Genomic DNA, 20056 nt, shown 5'->3' with positions numbered 1-20056 from the left:
GTTAGGGTAAGGTGGGTCTTCTTTCTGTATCTTACCAGGCGGCATTAGAGAGCTTAGTCGGATATGGGATGTCAGCATGGTTTTGCAATCCCACTGCACATCTAAAAACTAAGCTTGCTCAACTACTACACACTGCAGTAACAGTTGCTCTACGCAGTTTATCTGTCTATACTTAGACAAGCTCAGAGGACACTGATCAATCCATCACATATCCTCTATAAGGACTACGAGCTTTTGCTCTGAGGCTGACAACACAGAGTTCCCCACTGTTGACATAACCGTTTCAAAACTGGTTTTATCTCTACGTCTATTAATCTATTAAACAAATCTGCGTGAGGCTGAAGGGTTTGTGCAACAGTGCTTCACTGTTGGGTATGTGCAGTATGTGTTTTTGTAATAGGTATGCAAGGTTCTGTCTGGATGATGGGAATTTAGTGCAATATGATACTGTGATTACATTTTTCTGTAACAGAGAATTCATGCATGTAAATGGTAAATGGATTGTTCAGCACTCAGTGTTTTTACACCACAACCCACATTCACCCATTTACACACACTCGCATAGCACTTCTGGGTCCATACTGTCAGAGGCCAAGCGGTGCTGTTTTGTTTATGACACACATTTAGACTCGGGAGGTCAGTGTCTTGCCCAAGGACACTTCAAGCAAGACTTCAAGCAAGCATTAAGGCATTAAACCACCAACTTTCTGACTGTCAGATGACGCTGTTCCACCTGAACTACAGCCAAATTTGTTGCATTAGCACCGTGAAGCATTTAGATCCAAGACAAGCTTCCCCACAGGAGCGATAAAGCATAAAGGATCATATCATTATAGAATGTGGCAAAAATGATGACATTGCTTTTTTTTTTTAAAAAAAGGGACATCGATTCACACAGAAAAGAAATAAAAACCAAATACTTTGTGTAGATTTTTGAGGCCAACTGATTACTGTTTGTGATATATTGATTAATAATCCAAATCTAATTATCCAAATGTATTTGAAAAAAGAATTTCTATTTTTTTTATTTCTAATGTTACCAACACATTTCGATCAAATTGGGACATACAACTGTTTTCAAATAAGCTGCATAACCCGTTCTTTTAGAGTCTCTCTGTAAGCATTTGTGAACTGAGGAGACTAATTGCTGTCGATTTGAAAGCAGCAAGTTTAAATGCTTTTCAAGACTAACTGAACATAATTTTAGTGACTAAATTATTCAAGGCCTCCGTTGTTGTTTTGTTGTGCATGTCTCTTAATATTTTCAGTTCTTACCAAAAGCATTTGGTAAGTTACTTGGAAACACAAAGATAAATATAAGAGCCAGTGAAGCATACACATGGGTAATTAAATAAAGCCTTTTATCCCGGCAATGAGTCGAGCAGGAATGTTTTGAAATAAATGGAGACTATGTATATTTAAATAAAGAAATATATGTATTTATTTATTCCCTTTATTTATCCAATTATACATGTAACTATTTTTTTGGACAACACCACATTTTAATCCACCTTTGTTGTCTTGATTTTCAACTTAATACGGGGTTTAAAGGAATTCCAAATCGTTGGATTTTACTTTTTATTTAAAACAACTTTAAAGAACATTTTTAAACATTTTGATGCAAAGAGTACATTAAATTCAATTGGCTGAGTAAAACATTGTGACATTATGATATACTTTTGTTGAGATAACTTTACTTTGGGGGTTTGCTCGTGTAAATTATGCAAACGCGTTCGAATAATTTGACCTACTTTTTCAACAAATAGTGCCTTTGTAATTACGTGACTTCAGTTTGCGTAAGTGGGCACTACTTTCAGGGAGTAGACGTTAGAGACAACGTGTGAAGATTTGAGGTTGTACTTCGGTCGTGAGAAAAAACTAAGATGGCGTCTCGTCAAGAAAGATAGGATGGCCTGAAGAGAGTGATGATGTTGGTCGGAAAATGATTGATCACGACATAATTGACAAAGTTTGAGACTACCGCTTAGTATTAAAAGAACAACAGCCATTCATGTATTTAACCAGTGTGTTTGACAGAGCGCTGCATATGGAGAACTCGAGCTGAAAACGGCCAACTTTGCTAGCAGCGGTAGCTAGCCAACTGGACCGAGCACAGCTGGCCAACGTTAGCTAACTACCAGTCATCACAACAACAGAGGAAGGAGAGCGGCCACAATCCCTATCATACCCCGGGACATCGAGGTGTCTTCGGGTCAGTCATGGGAATGCAACAAGGCATTGTAGTATAACGGAGTCAACAATTAGTAGCATTTCTGCGTGTTCAAATAGGGCTAGCAGGCTGGTCGCATCGACCTGAGTTATGCTATGTATGTTCGCTGGTCCGCGGTTACATAGTTGTCTTGATTTCCTCAGCCACCCATTGAACGTTAGCAAACGGATGCTAGTTATCTAAAACCGTGGGAGGCGATTGGATGGTGCTGGGGGAAAAAAGTGGAGGCCTTGGTGCTAATGTTAGCTGTAAGCAGCAATATATCCTCTCATAGCTGAATTATGAACACAAACAGTGTTCGATATTATCATTTGAAACAAACTAAATGACGACTAGCCAGCCCAGTTTGACTAAAGCGATTGGAAGCGTTTTGTTTTTAATTTACTACTTGTGCTTCCTGCTGCGCTAAAGGTAAGGTTAGTTTTTACGACAGTTTTCCCAAGTTTAGTAGCTAACATTGTCAGCTAACACAATAATCTTATGAAACTGTTAAACATCGACATTTAGATGTGTCCGTTTGGTCTCTACAATCAAATAATTGCATTTGTTGTTACATTTATTTACGTAACCCAGCCCACTTGTGAGTGGTGATGCCTTTGTGGCCTTTTAATACCTCAGGATTCCTTTCATCCACGCCATTGTTTGTCTTAAGGCCCGTAAAGAATCAGATAGATTGGATCTGTGTCAGTGAAGTCTCAACGTCAAATTATGTTGATTTTTAATGTGCGGTTTGTAAAGATTGACACTATTGATCAAATTACACATTCATATGACAGAAACAGCCCTACTTGCTGATATCCCTACAGAGATACTAGCATTACTAGTGAACTAATTTGATTATAATTGTATCCCAAAATTGATTGGTATCAAGAGCTCTCCTGATTATGAAGTTTTTGTTGTTGCTTATTATATAAGTGATGTGATTTATCCCTTCATTGTCTTTTTGATGGGGTTTTAAGCTAAAAATGGGCCCACAGTTGTGTTTTGGTGTTTAGCTTTGCAACTAAATTCATCAGGTTTAAGGTTTTTTTGTTGGCTATTTGAAGATAAACCTCTTCAAATAAACAGTTGGTGCCTTTAAACCATATCAGCAGGACAATGAGGTGGTGATGGAAATAGGACATATTGGGTTAGTTGTTGTTTCCATATAGGTTAATGGAAAGGGGTTTAACAGCTAAAATGATCGAGTTCAGATCAAGTAATTGCCAGTAGGCTGTAATGTTATTTTTGTAACAGGCCTTAGAGCATCACAGAAAAGTTTAACTCCTTCCGTCACCGTGTCTGGATTTACCAGAGAGTGGGGTTTGTTTGGTTGTCTGATGTTGGGGGAGGGGTTTTTTTTGCAGGCAAAAAAAAATGCATCTTGGTATTCCCCATGAGTAATATCAGGCTATTCTAACTTTAAAACTTTTTTTTTTTTACCCCTTTTGGGAATGATAAACAAGATTACATTTTGAGGAACTGACTGTTACATTGTATGCACAGTTGACATGACAACCAGGAAGTAATGGTTTTGCAAGACATAAAGTAACCTTTTGTAGTGTCTGTATTTTTAATGGCTTTCAAATGAACTCTTTATACAAACTTATTAGTGTTTACTCTAAAATTAAAAAAAAAAAAAAAAGTTCCTGAAATACTCCATACATATTTAAAAAATATGACATGCCAGTTTCTTCATAAATTGTCTCTACATCACTCAGTGTCCCATTGTATCTGGATGGCCTTAACATCGAAGAAGATTTGTATGAATTCGGGAAACAAAAACTCTTGCTCTTAATTTTTTTATATAAAAAGGAATGCAGGCAGGGTCTTGTTCCGTACCACTTTCATGGAGGGAAAATATGCCCACAATCACATGTTCTTGTTTGCAATTTTGACGCCATCGTGCCTGTTTGTGGATGTGCGAGAACTTCTTCAGTCGTTTGACACTTGGGCTCTCTCTGTTTTCAGGGCAATGGACGGGGAAGAGTTCATAGCTCCTCCGGAGTGTCCAGTTTTTGAGCCGTCATGGGAGGAGTTTCAGGATCCCCTGGGCTACATTGCCAAGATCCGTCCAATTGCAGAGAAATCTGGAATCTGTAAAATTCGACCCCCACCAGTAAATACTTGCATATATTGAGATTATCTTGCAGCTATGGTGTTCTTTTTCTTCTTCCCCTCGTTCCTTTTTCATTTTGACTTAGCAGGTTTCACAAAACCTCATTCTTGAAACCAAGACTTTGTTTAGGACATAGACAAGTAATTATTTAGTTTGGTGTATTGATAAAAGGAGAGCAGGAAAATGAATATGACACAAGAGCAAATCATTTATTTGTACGGATGTTTTTTTGCAAATTCAAAACTAACATAGTGATATGAAACATGTACGAGTAATGATTTGTCAACAGAGCAGTAGAATGAATACATTTTGAGTTTTTAGGGGGTCGCTGATGGTCGTCGATCAGCTAAATGAAAACTTCCGTCGTGACTCATTCCGACTGCTTAACTGAGTTTACACCAGACCTTTGATTGTTATGGCGATCTTGGCCGTCTTTCCTGTTAACAACAGAGCCGAGTTCTTGAGTTTAGAAGTTGTAGTTAAACTGCGGATTTAACCAGAAGTTAAGTCCAGCCCCATTAAATAAATGTCCCTATTCAGTTGTTGCTTTTTGTTACCTCCATGAATGGTAAGCGGTGTTACCCAGTTTGTTGATTTAGGATGTTATTTTCCAAGTTTAATTTGGTGTCTTTGCTCCCAAACAGGAATGGCAGCCACCATTTTCAGTGGAGCTGGATAGCTTCCACTTCACACCCCGCATCCAGAGGCTAAATGAGTTGGAGGTGAGGGTCGTTGTTGTTTGTTTTTTATTCTTTTTACCTCCCTTATGAGTATATTGTTGACTTCAGTTGTGGAGCAGGCTATTGTAATTGCGGTGCGTCCTTGATCATCTCTCTTTAGGCCGAGACCAGAGTGAAGCTCAATTACTTGGACCGCATTGCCAGATTTTGGGAGATACAAGCATCTTCCTTAAAAATCCCACATATTGAAAGGCGCATCCTCGATCTCTTCAGCCTGTCTAAGGTGAATAAGAATCAGAATTTTTGTTGAAGATGTATTTTGATATCCTTTTTTTGGGGGGTCTCTTTTGAGTTGCAAAAACTTGTAAAACAAACTCTATTTGTGTTGCAGATTGTGACGGATGAAGGAGGTTTTGAGATGGTCTGTAAGGAGCGCCGCTGGGCTCGCGTAGCCCAGAGGCTTGGCTACCCGCCAGGCAAGAACATTGGATCTCTGCTGCGCTCGCACTATGAGAGGATCGTCTACCCCTTTGAAATGTTCCAATCCGGTTCAAGACTTCCGGTATTACTCTACACATTCTTGTCCCACCTTTTTTTTTTAAATTTATTTTTTGTTACGTAAATAGTATTTTTTTTGTTTGTTTGTTTCTGTATCAGAAACGCGTTTATGTTTTTAACTCTTCTGTAGTACGTACGGACTATTTGTCTACTCCTGAACTATTTTCAATTGATTAATTTATTTAATTTTTTTCGCTTGAATTCTAGCCGTGCAAGCCAAAGCACTATGACGGTGAAGACGTGGACAAAGAGTACAAGCCTCACTCTATCCCGCTGCGTCAGTCTGTGCAGCCATCCAAAATGACCAGTTACGGACGCAGAGCAAACCGCTGCCAGCCCGACGTGAGTCAGAGTACCCGTCCTTACTGCCATTCACTACACTTTGCGTTGCTTTTTGGCCAGTAATTATGTACAGGACTTGTTGTCCAAGTAAATGTTTTTGAATCCCATTTACAAATGCACTTCACAGCCCAAAAATCTTAAAAAATCATATAATTTGGGGGAAATTGTTCGTGTCGCTGCACAATAATCCAATTAATTTTTTTTTTTTGTGCCTATCTGAAGATTAATTCGTTTCAGCAGTGGCACTGTGTTAAAGCACATTTAGGCTGTCTTTATTAGTTTAAAATGGAATTTTCCCCTCAGGACACAAATGACACATTAAAATCCTAATCGTGTTATCTGGTGTTGCTGTCCGAGTAATCAGTCACTGTTTCATTATGTCATATATTGAAGTTGCAGTGATTCGTACGCAAACTACAGTTTTTTTTGTTTTTTTTTTATATATATATATATAAATGTTCTAATTCAAACCTTTTTTTTGTTTTTTTATGTCTTCACATATTTCATGAACACCTGGAAGGAATTCCTTGAAATTTAGCCAGTTGTTCAACCTTGTTCTTAAGGTGAAAGGTGACCTTGCAGTACACATTTTTGGCTCAAGGAGGAGAAATTCTAATTATGACAAAAACAAATATTTAATGGAATTTAAAAAGGAAAAAAAAAAAGGAGAATGTTAGTTAGGTCAACTTTAAAGTTGACCCATATATTAAAAAGACTGTAACCTCGTTTCACAGTTGTTCAAATAATGACTCGATAACATAAATGCCGGGGACACATTTGAAGTTGCGATGATTAAACATCTGTGTCGGGTACCCAGCTTTTAAAGTTTAGCTTCCATAGAGCGACATTCACATTTGAAGCGTTGTGAACATGAAGAATCTTGGCAACAGCTCGTTTGTCTATAAGAATCAGAATCTGCTTTATTGGCCGGACATGTGATCTCATAGAAGGCCTTTGTTTCCACAGAGAACACTGCCTTATGTCATCTGTTTGGTCAGTGTGAACCAGTAGGTGGCGGCGTACAACTGCGAGTCAGTTCTTGTAATTTTTCCAATGACAACATTTTTAAAGGGCGTAGACTAAACGTACCGTGTTTGATCGTTTGGGTTGAATAACAAGTGTAGAAAGTTCTAACGCAATTTAACAATTCAAATATCTGATCCTGGATCATCTGGCAAATGAGTAATAATTGAGCTTTAGTATGTGTTTGATTTCGTAGAGTGTGCCACGCTGTCATGGTTTGAACTGCTCTTCTGCCCTCATCAATGTTTCTAGAAGATGTGACAGTGCACTCGGAGCGCATCCCAGCTTGCTTATTTTCCATCCTGTCATGCTGCCGTGCTTATTTCTACTGTTACTGCTCTCTGTTCTGTGGATCGTTTTGTCATCTGCTTCGTTTCTTTGAGCTTTCTTCTGTCCCCAAATTAGATGATGGGTTATTTCACAGGTTCCATTGTGACAAAGCATTGTTTTTTGTTTTCCTTCCTCAGTGATATTACAACTGTTGGCATCACGCCTGGACTAACATACATCCGCTTATCTTATTGACTTTTTTTCTTTTTTCCCATTACATGCGAGCTATGACTTTCCCATTGGCTTTAACTTTGTTCTTTCATCATGAAGAACTGCGTATTTCTTTATCTTTGTTAATTCATTTTTTGGGGTTTATCAGCATGTCAAAGAAAATCCTGAAATGATGGGAGCAACGTTTCGACTGATGCAGATTTACAGATCTTACAGGTTACAGACAGAAAGGCTTGGCTTGTTCCTCCACTTGCCATTCAGTAGCCGGAGAGCCTCCCACCAAAAAAAAAAAAGAAAAACACTCCATGTCCTGTGTTACTAAAAAATTCCCGATGGAACAGGTTGACAGCGGCTGTAGTCCCACCCGTGACACTAATCAGCTAATTGTTTTTCTCATTGGACGGAATTGTTTTCCGATCTCAGGGGAGTCAGTCATCTCAGATTCAAAGGCAGAGACCCATTAGTCTACAAATGTTTACTAGATAATCTCTTTATTTACTGGCTGCACATCAGCATACTATTGTTACGTGCTGGTTTCCAAATATGCATGAAAACAAGCTTGTTGCCATGAAAGAAGCCCTCCCCTTCTGAAGCAAACTTCTTTTGGTTTCCAAAGCTGCACTGTTTAAAATGCATGTTGCTGGTTCCACGGCTGAATAACCTGCTAGTTGCTGCCAGCTAATGCTGGGATACTGCCTCAAATAGTTGTTGATAACGGTTTATCTTGCAATGACAACAGGACTTGGAACGTTTTGGTCTACCTCACTGCAAACTGAACAGAACGAACCTTGAATGATGCAACTCGAGTCACATACTATCCTGAAATAGGAAGAATTGCATTTACACATCCTCAGAGGTTCCAACTGGATTTATACTGGCTGATCTTTCCAGGCTCTTTCCCTTCCCCTCTCATCTCCCTTTTCCCTTTTGTCTTAGTTTATTGTTGCTGTTATTGTCTCCCCTTGCAGGGTCCAGAGGATCTGGCCCCCCATCCTCTCACCACTGGCTCTCAACTCATCTCTGCGGTACTGCCTCTTGAGCTTAGGAGCTCACTTCCCCCCCCCCCCCCACTTTTTTCCCCTATGCTCTTCCTAAACCACCATACCCTTTTTGAAGTTGTCTTTATGTTTCACCCTTTTTGTTTTAATTGACTACTAAAACATTGTCATTAACATGCAATCAAACCTCCTCCGTCCCATAATACGGTAACAAAACTACGGCTGACGTTGATGTAAAAAGCCTTTAGTGGCGTGGCAAATGATGGTGGAAATTTGTTCTTAACCATCACATCGTCTATTCGTTCTAGAATTGCTGGTGAACACGGAGGAAGATTTCTCTGACCGGTTTCTTCTGCTCTCATTTAAGTTGTTTGCTCTTTGTGATAACCATTCAAATTGGTCAGTTAGCCTCTAGTTATCTAGTTAAGTGATCCTGCACCCGTCGGTGTGTTTTATCGCCATCATTTTAAAGATTTGGGGAGGGGAAAGTGCATTCCATTTTGAATATATAATTAAAATGTATGCCCCTGTACACCTCAGACGGAACTTTCACTAACCTATAATTGACAACTCCCTGTTCTACTCTTAATTGTTGGGCTGATGTGCTCTCTTTCGCTCTGTGTCTGAGTAAGCTTTCCAATGCTAGCATAAACCCGCACTGTTCTATTCACCCTAACAGGCTAACACTGTTGCTGCATGCGTTCTCTTTTGAGTGCACTTAGATAGCCAACATAGATACATTTAATTCAACGGTATTCACATTAGGACCACCACGATTTCATGATGGATTTGATATTGGGAGTCTTGAAGAGCTCAAATCTCTCCAGGTTTGCTCGTTTAAAGCCACACCATTTTGTGATTTATTTATTTTTTATTATTTTATTTTTTTCCACACCATCATACCCTTTCCATCCGCTTTGATGTGTACTGTTTTACTCCACAAAGCTTTGATGGCAGAATAAGACGCTTGTTTTGTATGCACAGAATAAAGTACAAAGAATCTTATGGGCAGCGGAGTTACAGCTGCTGCATTCAAGGGCTTGCAACTGCAAACAGGTGGAAAATTCAAAAACAGTCATGCTTCTTCTCTAGCCCTTTTGTGGGGAATTTAAAAAAAAAAAAAAAAAAAAAAAGAGAGAAACAAACCTGAACAGCATCTTTTATGGCATTGTATGTGTCTAGTTTTTGTGTGTGTGGTACTATTAATGTCGTCATTATATTCGTACAGGACAGGTTGTATTTTAACTTCACATGGTCCTCTGGTTCCAAAAAACAGTGGAAAAGTAACTACCGGTAACTACAGCCAGTTTGAATGCACCTTTAATTCTGATCCGAGCCCTGTTTAAAACCAGACCCGTGAAATTGTCCCCAAAAAACCCAACTGCTGCATATCAGTGTTCTTTAAGTTCTAGAAACCAGAATAACATCAGTGTCTATCATGTTCTGACTTCTTTGCTGTCGACTTATGCTTCGTTTGTGAGCTTTGACCCATTTCAATGCACGGAACATTTTTCCATGCAGATCTCTTTAAACAGACTTTTACCTGGCTTTCTCCAAGCTTCCATAACCAAAACAAAGTTCAGTGCTGTTTACTGTAAACAAAGCTGTAATTGAACGGCTCAGAACATGCCTTCCCTTTCCCCCCGTTTTCATTCATACTGTTGTTTTTTTCCGTTGTTCCCTGTGAGAGTCGCCTCTGACGTAACGTTGCTCACACAGCGCGTCACGCTGTATTTAGGACGTTTAGGCACGTGATAGGAACAGAAATCATCAGAGGTGGATAAATCTGTTATAATGGATATATTTTAGTGACCTTGTAAAAAGCAGAGCCAGGTCCACGAATGGAACGACGTGTCCACAGTGAGGTTGGTGGTTGGCTTAACGGCAAAATGACTTGGTTGAGAAGATGTGTGTGACATGCCTTTAAAGATGTTGTTTTTCTTAGTTTTGACTTTTTAACAAATGAATCCAGGATGCCTCGACATGTTTGTCAAATGACAGCAGATGGAAGCCTACTGACAGTGATGCTCTTGCTTTATTGACTCATTTTTGTTTTCTTATTCAAATTGTACATTTATTATTATTTGACTGACCTTAAAAAAAAAAAAAAGATGACTCAAAGTCAAATCTAAACAGCTTCTTCTCTTACTGTGGTTGCATCTGCTGGTGATTGTGTTTTCTGGTGGTTGGTCTTAACCTTTCAGCTGTCACTGTGATGTAGGTTAACTTTCCTTTTTAAGCGTAGTCTAATTCCTTCCTGTGATCCATTGCTATGCTCATGTTTAACTGTCTGTGCTGCACTCGGCCGAGGCTGTTATTTTGCTCTTTGTGCCTTTAGAGAGTGTAGCAGCCAGTCACCGGGGCCTTCGTGATAATAGATCTTGTCCTCTTCTGCAGCCTGAACCTACAGAGGAAGACATAGAGAAGAACCCAGAGTTGAAGAAGTTGCAGATCTATGGTGCAGGGCCTAAGATGATGGGACTTGGACTGGTGGCAAGGGACAAAGGTATGAGGAAGAAAGGTATGTACTGTTGTTACGACCCAATCTAACCACCTTGTCAGACACAATAAGCGTGTATCTTCTGGTATGACTGACCAAATCTTATCCCGAGCACTTCTTTTCTGCTTTTCTTTCAGATGAGCTGCCTCAAACGGTTACCGTCAAGGACGATGTGTCTCCTGCTTCTGGGGACATGACTGTCAAAAGTGAACCACTGGAGCCTGAAGAGAGGCAAAGTGATGGGGGTACATCCCACCCCCAGCCACCTCCCCCAAGTGTTACAGTTAAGCCAGTAGTGAAGAAAGAAGAAGTAAAGCAGGAGAATGGGAAAGAGAGTAATGGGCAGGGAGATCATACAGATGGACCTTGCACCAAAATGACCATGAGGCTTAGGCGCAATCTCACCAACCCGCAGTGTGTAAGTACCGCAGTGGATGCAAGATTGATGACATTGAATTACCGTGAGAAGGTAAATGATTCTTTGGGATTTTAAACACAAATCACTGCAGTCTTTATGACTTGTCACTGATCATACTGCATTGGTTTTGACGCATGAGTGGCTTCTTTGTTTCCACATTTGACCTGCCCTGTGCCTCATAGCTGTGGTTGTCTGCATCAGATAAGTTGTCTGCATTCATCTGGTTCCAAGATGCATGATCAGCGTTTTGCTATCTTTTTCACAACTTCAAAGGTGGATTCTTTTGTCTGTCGAATGTGCGGCCGGGGAGACGACGACGACAAACTCCTCCTGTGTGACGGCTGTGATGACAACTATCACACTTACTGTCTGCTGCCCCCACTCACCGATCCCCCGAAAGGCAACTGGCGATGCCCCAAGTGTGTGGCAGAAGTACGTGAAAATGCTTCGAAGCACTTGTTGATGTCTCTTAACCAACAAGACTCATCTCTGTTCTGATTTATTTATTTTGCCCCCCTTCACTCTTTTTCTTGTCTGTCCTCTCAGGAGTGCAAGAAACCGGCAGAAGCATTCGGCTTTGAACAAGCAACAAGAGAGTACACTCTGCAGAGTTTTGGAGAAATGGCAGATGCTTTCAAAGCAGATTACTTCAACATGCCCGTCCATGTGAGTGCGCTAACACAAGATATGTATCAGTTTAAAAAAAAGACTCTATCTAAAGGGGTGATAATAGAGACAATACTGTGTGGGGCTAAGCTCTTTTTTATGTCACCTGTGCAGATGGTTCCCACTGAGCTTGTGGAGAGAGAGTTCTGGAGATTAGTCAGTAGCATCGAGGAAGATGTGACTGTTGAGTACGGAGCAGACATACACTCCAAGGAGTTTGGCAGTGGCTTCCCAATGAACAATGGCAAAAGGAAGCTTACAAAGGAAGAGGAGGTATGTACATTATTGTTTTCTGCTGCAAGTTGAACAATATTTGGTTTAGAAAAAAAAAAAAAAGGAAAAGAGGGAGAGAAAAAATTGAACAACACTCTTTGTTATTGTAGGGACAATATTACAGTTTGTAGCCTTAGATTACATGTTGAAAATGTTATAAATTGCTCCAGTTGATAGTTGAAGTCCATTAAGGTGTTAAATAAGAAAGTTTTTGTAAAACCGTGCCAGTTTATCCCTGCATCATGAATTGTAAATGGTGTATTTGTATTTTCTTCAGGGTTTTTACTTCTTTCTTTATTAACTTCACCATTTGACATTTGATCAGCCAGCGCTCATGTGTTCAGTTCCCACTGAGGGACATGCCTGCCCGCCTGCAGCAGTGCTGTGTGCAGCTGTGTCAGGCGGAGGTGGCATTGTTGGTATTGATGCTGTTGCAAATGAGTATCTAATCCAGTCATTTTAGTATTCGCTGCTATCTGAGTGTTGTTTTTGTGACAACCCTATGCGGAAGTGAAAGTGTTTAAAGAGTCTATACTAACGTCAGTGGATTTTGTCGTGGTTGGACAGGAATACGCCCGCAGCGGCTGGAACCTGAATGTGATGCCTGTTTTGGAGCAGTCACTCCTGTGCCACATTAATGGAGACATCTCTGGGATGAAGGTGCCGTGGCTTTATGTGGGCATGGTGTTCTCAGCCTTCTGCTGGCACATTGAGGATCACTGGAGCTACTCCATTAACTACCTGCACTGGTACATTAATGGTTGTTTGTGTGTTTTATGTGGAATTCTAAACGAGCGAAACTGGTCATTTAAATGCTATTGTAGTGAAATGCTGTAACTTTACCCTCTGTATATCCACCATCTGCAGGGGTGAACCCAAGACGTGGTATGGGGTTCCCTCTGTGGCAGCCGAGCGACTTGAGGAGGTTATGAATAAGCTAACACCAGAGCTGTTTGAGTACCAGCCTGACCTCCTGCATCAGCTCGTCACCATTATGAACCCCAACATCCTCATGTCTCATGGTGTACCGGTCAGTGTCGCATCAATGCATGCGCGCCGTAATAATACGGTTTGTTTGTAAAGTTTTCTTTTCTTGACAGCCGTGTTTCTGATTGGCAGGTTGTGCGCACCAACCAATGTGCTGGTGAATTCGTCATCACTTTCCCCAGAGCCTACCACAGCGGTTTTAACCAGGGTTATAACTTTGCTGAAGCGGTCAACTTCTGCACTGCAGATTGGGTATGTTTTGCTAGCATCGTGTCAGACTCAAGGTTGTCATTTTCAAGAATGTATCACCAAGATGGTTTCTGTCATGCCCGTTCAGCTGCCTGCCGGCCGTTCCTGCATTGAGCACTACCGGCGTCTAAGGAGGTATTGCGTCTTCTCCCACGAGGAGCTCACCTGCAAAATGGCTGCCACCCCAGAGAAACTTGACCTGAACCTGGCTGCGGCCACACATCGAGAGATGTTCATAATTGTTCAGGAGGAGAGGAAGCTGCGCAAAAGTCTGATGGAAAGGGTGAGACGCTAGAAATGATCAGAAAGATTGTTTGTGACTCGAATCTGTCAGCAGCGGTCGAGTCTGGTTCACTGGTGAATCTTTTCTGTCTTGTGATGTTCTGACAAGAATATGGAATATGGGGGTAGTTTCTAAAAAAAAATCTCCGTGGACCTTGCAGGGCATTACAGAAGCAGAGCGGGAGGCTTTTGAGCTGCTGCCTGATGATGAAAGACAGTGTGATAAATGTAAGACCACGTGTTTCCTCTCTGCTCTGGCCTGCTCAAACTGTCCTGAACGTCTGGTGTGTCTCTATCACACTCAAGATCTGTGCAACTGCCCCACTGAAAAACTCTACCTCAGGTATTCATCTTATCTTTACAGTGAATGCATTTGATCACACTGCAATGTTGAATTTTATTTCCAGTTAAATATCCCCTTTTTTTTTTTCTCTCTTCAATCTGCAGGTACAGATACACCCTGGATGAATTGTTAGCCATGTTACATCGATTAAAAGTCCGCTCTGAGTCCTTTGATTCCTGGGCCAACAGAGTAAAAGAGGCTCTTGAGCAGGAAGAGGGAAACAAGATAGGTGGGAAATCAACATAAAATAACTTTTTTTTTTAAGTTTCAAGCATTTGTTTAAATTTAAATAAGAAGAGGAAAATAAAAAAAGATTAGCTATGCTAAGATGTGCTAATATGTAATGGCTCTTGAATTGCAGAAATTCATGACCTGGAGAAGCTGAAGGTCGAAGCGGCAGAGAAAAAGTTCCCTGATAACGAACTCCTCAGGAAACTCAACAGTGTTCTTAAAGACATAGGATTCTGCCAACAGACTAGCGCTGAGCTCCTCAGTAATTCACAGACCAGGTGAGATGAATCCCAGACTTCTTTTTTTTTTTTATTATTATTTTTTTAACTACACAAAATGCTCACTAATAATTATTTGCACTTACATTTTTCTGTTTACCAGTGAAAGCAGGATGACTTTGGCAGAGCTGAAATCTTTGGTTGAGAAGATGCAAAACCTTCCCTGTGTAATGAGCCAGGTGAAGGAAGTGCAGGTAGGAACTAAATGTTGGATGTACAATACATTACACTGAACAAACAAGCTTGCATTATGTTGGTATTTTACTCTCGCAGATTTGTTGTGTTCAACAGCAGAAAGTATCCAAAAAAAAAGTCTTAAAATCTTCACCCTTTGGTTTTCAAGGTGGTTTTAAAGATGGTGGAGGATTTCCAAAAAGAGGCTCAATCGCTGGTCAATAACAAGGACTGGAGGAAGGACGTGCCACCCCCTGAGCAGCTGCAGACTTTGTTGGAGCAGGGGGGCAAGATGCCCGTCGTGGTGCCAGCGTGTAAATTACTCGAGGGTCTTAAGGAGCAAGGCCATTGGCTGGAAGAGGTGAGGCGCACCCTCGGCACCGAAGGAGGGGAGAGGCGAGAAGTGACGTTGGACGTGTTGAGGAACCTAATGGAGGCCGGCTGCAATGTGCCCCAGAGTGTGTCTGTGGAGACGGCCATGGCTGAGCTGCAGGAACTGCTCACTATAGCTGAACGTTGGGAGGAGAAAGCGCAGATCTGCTTAGAACAGAGGTGAGAGTAGGAACCATAAACGTTACTTCCCCCCCACAACAGTAGCTGTCACCATTTCACAGCCGGACTATCAGATGATCCAGATATGATATGAGAAATCAAAGCTTCTTTGGTTTTGCTCTTTTAGGCAAAAGCATCCTCTCTCCACCCTGGAGGCCATAGTAAATGAGGCCCAGCTCATCCCAGTCACACTCCCCAATATTCTGGCGCTACAAGGCTGCCTAACACGAGCTCGGGCCTGGGTGACAGACTTGGAGGAAATCCAGGTGAAAAACTAACTCTGCTTCTTTTTGACTGTGGTAGTGTGATTTATAACGAGACAATATCTGAAGTTGCAACATGTGCTGTTGTAGAATGGAGAGCATTATCCATGTCTGGATGACCTGGAGGGCCTGGTGGCCATTGGAAGGGACTTACCGGTCTTCATGGAAGAGTTACGGCAGCTGGAACTGCAGGTGGCCAGTGCTCACTCCTGGAGGGACAAGGCCACCAAGACCTTCCTGAAGAAAAGCAGTCAGCACAGTCTACTGGAGGTATTTTTGCAAAGAAATGGGAGAATATGCAGTCTGTGTCAGTGCAGAATTATTTTAAGAATTTAAACTCCTTCATGTGATTCCATTGAAAGTATTCCCTAAACTCGGTGTTTCCCTGCAGGTGTTATGTCCATGTGCAAAAAGGAGAGAGAGGCGAGATGAGGCCGAGTCACTGGACGATCCTTTAGATGATTCTGATACCAACACTTTGGGGCTTTCTGCTCAGGACCTGAGGGACCCGGCAGCTATTGTGAGAACAATATTGTTTGTATTGACTGTCCTCGTAGATGCCTGCGTATAATTGACTTGAATAATACTTGATTAAATCCTATTTTGGGGGATCTTATTTTATTTTGGTGCATAAAGAATCTGTCGCATCAATCACATTTTGTCCCAATAAAAGTGGTATATATGTATTATATATGTGCCTTGTTTCTAGGTAATGGCATTCAAAGAAGGGGAGCACCAGGAGAAGGATGCTCTACTGAGGTTACAGAAAGTGAACATGTGTAAATCTGGACTTAACACTGCAACTCATAAGGAGAACGGGCATTGGGACGACGCCATGGAGACGGACACATCTAGCCATTCCGAGAACTCTGTCAAAGAGAACGGTAACAGTAACAACAGCTGCACCACCTCTCCACAGTCTGTATGTGTGTGCGGCGGGCAGCCTCGCGCGCCTCAGCTCCGCTGCCACCTGTGTAAGGACTGGTTCCATGGTGGCTGCGTTCCTTTTCCCTCCCTGCTGCCCTGTTCTGGACCGCCGATCAACCGTCTTTGCTGGTGGGACTGGGATTCGCGCTTCTTGTGCCCTCAATGCCAGCGGTCACGGCGTCCGCGCCTGGAGACTATTCTGGCGTTACTCGTGGCCCTGCAGAGGCTGCCCGTGCGTCTGCCTGAGGGAGAAGCGCTGCAGTGTCTCACAGAGAGGGCCATCACTTGGCAGGGCCGAGCCAAGGAGGCACTGGAGACCCCAGAGCTGCAGCAGGCACTTCAGAGGCTGCACGAACTGAAGGAAAGTCTCCAGTATGATGCGGATAAAGATGATGGGGAAGATGTGGAAAAGGAGACGGAAGGGACTTCGGTTATTGTTCTATCAGACTCCGATGGAGGGGAAGGAGAGGATGGAGTCATTGATCTAACACAGGACAATTCACCTAAAAAGAAAACCAAGGAAAGCAACGGCACTCAGGTAAATGCCGTATTCCAGCTTTGTCTTTCCCATTTATACTCAACTAGATAAAGCTTACTAACGATGAACTGTTGAACACAACCCAACCTTTGTTGCAACCTCTGTTCGTTGAGTAATAATTGACCGAATAATCAAATCGCTACTGCGAACCCTAAAATATGTATCATGTCTCTGTTTGGTAGGCTGGATATGAAAATGGTATCGGCAAGAAGTCAAATGTTACAGGTAAGACTGTTCTCCCATCTCATTGTGAAAAGTCGTGGACTGCAACCAGCTCACAAAAGCACCGACTGAATCGCTGTCCCGTTTTCAGGCGTGGAGTCTCTGCAGCCCCTGCCGCCTTTACTGAAGGGCCGGGTGGTGGAGCTCTCCCCGGCCACCAGGGTCGGGCTGGAAGAGCTGCAGCTGGAAGGAGATCTGCTGGAGGTGTCCTTGGACCAGACGCAGACCATCTACAGAGTCCTGCAAGCTGCCTCCGATCCACCCAGAGAAACGCTGCACACACTCATTCAGGTCAGGTCATTTCTGCCTGTTTTTCATATCATTTTTTTTTTTATCATTTGTGCAGTGATCTCTAAAAACCCACCTGAACAGGTTATCTGTTCATGTCATCCCAAAAAAAAAAACATCTTATTGATCTAAAACTCCCCAGCTGGTGAACCTGAAAATGTTAATCCCATAGTTTTGTTGTATGCTGCAAAAATGTCCCCCCCCCCCCCTTGGAAGTCGGTTCCTTCTCGGCTTTGCTGGCACATTGCTGTGTTTAATAACACGTTACTATCATCCTTATAGATGAGCGTTGGTGTGAAACCAATGACATAAACATGTTGTCAGGCAGTTGAGCCAGAAGAGCCACAATTTAAAAACACAGCCCCATAATGCTGCCTGTAATCAAAATCCTAGAGTTGAGTGGCAGAAATGTGTCTAAAATCGTGGTTTAAATGGGTACATTTGACATCTTCTGCGACATTAAATGAAAAGTAAGCTGTTGATATTTAAATATGAACACGCTTGTTGTTTAGCAGAAAAAAGACTGCACACATGATGATCAGAAGCTTTCCCTGAATATCGGATAGAAATGTATGTGCTGTTATACAGAAGACGCATTTCATTTTCAAAAACAGTATCATTTTAAAAGGTGTACGCTTCCTAAAAAGTATGAGAGACGGTTTCCTTAAACGCTGCAGCATCGGATTTATTTTTGGTATCAATGTCTTGCTTTGATGTGGGCACAGACCTTCTGAGGTGGGGGAAAAAACGTGTTTAGAGCCGGTTTAGACTTCATCTTGTGGTGTAATGTCCATTATTCAGCAGATTGACCAGTAAATGAACAGCTTTGCCTTTCTGCTCGCCACTCTTCCTCACAGCAGACCGGTACAGCGTCCGTATCCCCAACCCACTTCATTCTATCCCCACTCATGAACAAGACCCCGTCGAAGCAAAAAGATAAAGACATTTGTAACATTAGTAACACTAGCTTGTTTTAAAGCCTAAGGGACCATGTGACGCTGTACCTGCATTTGAAATGTTATCGTCCTCTTTCTCTCTCAGATTGAGCTTGAAGAGCAGAGACGAACGAGCCGCGGGCGACCCAAGGACTCCAAGAGGAAGAGAAAGGGCCACAGGGGTGGCTGTGGGGAAGGAGCGGGAGAGCAGTCGCTGGATGTCGCAAAGTCAAAGAAAACCTGTCCTCTCAGACACAGCCTTTCCCCTCACCCACAGGTCCAGACCCATCCAGAGGTAGTGCCCATCTTTTCTCCCCCCTTCTCTCTCTAAATACTTTTAGATGTACTTCAGCTACTGATCACGTTCTTCTTTTTACAGGTTTTGTGATGCAGTAAAACACTGGAGCTCTGTTCAAACGGATTATTCCAAGAAATGAAAAGGGCAGAGCTTTCTGTGCCAGAAGACTGTGTCGAGTAACAGAGTAAAAGATGCAGGACATTCCCTCCCCCGTCTCCCTTCCACCCCTGTTCATCCTTCATTCATGTGGTCAGACACTAACAGAGCATTGACTCTTCTTCTACACTCCACTGTCGCATCAATAACTCAGCAGTATCTCACTCATTATTATTTCTTCTTACCCCAAATTTATTCTCCGCCTCCTCTGGATCCATTTTTCCTTTGAACATTATGAGACTGTGTTGGACCGATGCAGAGTTTACCGTTAAAGGAGCGTCTTTGGTTTTCGATTCGTCTCTGAGGTCAGTCCGTACTGCTATGTATTCCCAACCGTGTTAAATATTAGTTCAACTGAAGCCGGTCTGTGGACCGGCGGCGGCAGCAGTCTCACTTCACTTGGGCTCACATGTTGACATTAGATAAGCTATGGGTTTATTAGGACAGTTGTGTGGGCATGAAACCGGACGCTGACGCACGGCAGAGGATTTCTACTGCTGATCTGAGACAACAGCACCATGGTTACACTTGCATCTTTTCTTTTTTTTTTCTTTGGTTGTATTTAATCTTGTGTTTGAAGATGTTTTCAGGGGGGGTGGGAGGTTGCATTTTTCAATAAACTGAGTAAATTTTGGGAAGTGTTAAAAACAGGCATTAATGTTTTTGGTGCTACTTTCCCAGAATGAATATCTGTACCTTTTGGGTTTTTCTTTACTTCCTCTCCTTCCCCCCTTCTTTTTTTTTTTTTTGTCATCCTTTTGACTCCATGTTCTTTTCCTTTCAGTTTCTCTCCTCCCCGTCATTTTCTCTTTACAAATTAAGGTAACTTCACTGTAACTCACTTTGACTTAAGTCATTTTGTTTATGGGTTCAAATGATATTATTATTATTATTGTTGATATTGCAGACACTCAGCTGTCGTGAGTTTGTGTATAAACTTTTCATTTTACTGTTGCCTTTGTTTCTTTTCACTCTTGTTAGGCAAAATAAAGGTTTAGAATTGTTTAGGACACGCAGACTCGTTATTTCTCATGCCGATTGAATCA

The 20056-nt window shown here is 41.9% G+C and overlaps 1 protein-coding gene across 5 annotated transcripts; it reads left to right on the top strand.

The window, feature by feature from the left end:
* Positions 1-1854: 1854 nt before the first annotated feature.
* Positions 1855-20020, top strand: kdm5c (lysine demethylase 5C). 5 transcript variants are annotated; one of them, XM_075475098.1, is made up of 29 exons: positions 1855-2212; positions 4181-4328; positions 4973-5050; positions 5169-5291; positions 5400-5570; positions 5774-5908; positions 8401-8457; positions 10828-10936; positions 11068-11399; positions 11622-11780; positions 11895-12014; positions 12129-12287; positions 12855-13036; positions 13155-13317; positions 13407-13526; positions 13612-13806; positions 13967-14148; positions 14253-14377; positions 14510-14657; positions 14761-14851; positions 15001-15383; positions 15511-15649; positions 15737-15916; positions 16038-16166; positions 16356-17111; positions 17294-17336; positions 17425-17624; positions 18663-18851; positions 18936-20020. In XM_075475098.1, exons 2-29 carry the CDS (start codon positions 4185-4187, stop codon positions 18942-18944), a joined length of 4821 nt encoding a protein of 1606 aa, XP_075331213.1. In that variant the 5' UTR covers positions 1855-2212; positions 4181-4184; the 3' UTR covers positions 18945-20020. The 5 variants fall into 5 exon arrangements, with proteins under 5 accessions (XP_075331213.1, XP_075331214.1, XP_075331211.1 ...); XM_075475099.1 differs by having other exon boundaries at positions 10828-10951; positions 11068-11348; XM_075475096.1 differs by having other exon boundaries at positions 10828-10951.
* Positions 20021-20056: the final 36 nt, after the last annotated feature.

The sequence above is a fragment of the Odontesthes bonariensis genome, chromosome 10 (genome assembly GCF_027942865.1).
Source record: "Odontesthes bonariensis isolate fOdoBon6 chromosome 10, fOdoBon6.hap1, whole genome shotgun sequence".
NCBI classification, from domain to species: Eukaryota; Metazoa; Chordata; class Actinopteri; order Atheriniformes; family Atherinopsidae; genus Odontesthes; species Odontesthes bonariensis.
The sequence above is the reverse complement of the archived record's forward strand: the minus strand, read 5'-3'. Positions and strand labels throughout refer to the sequence as shown.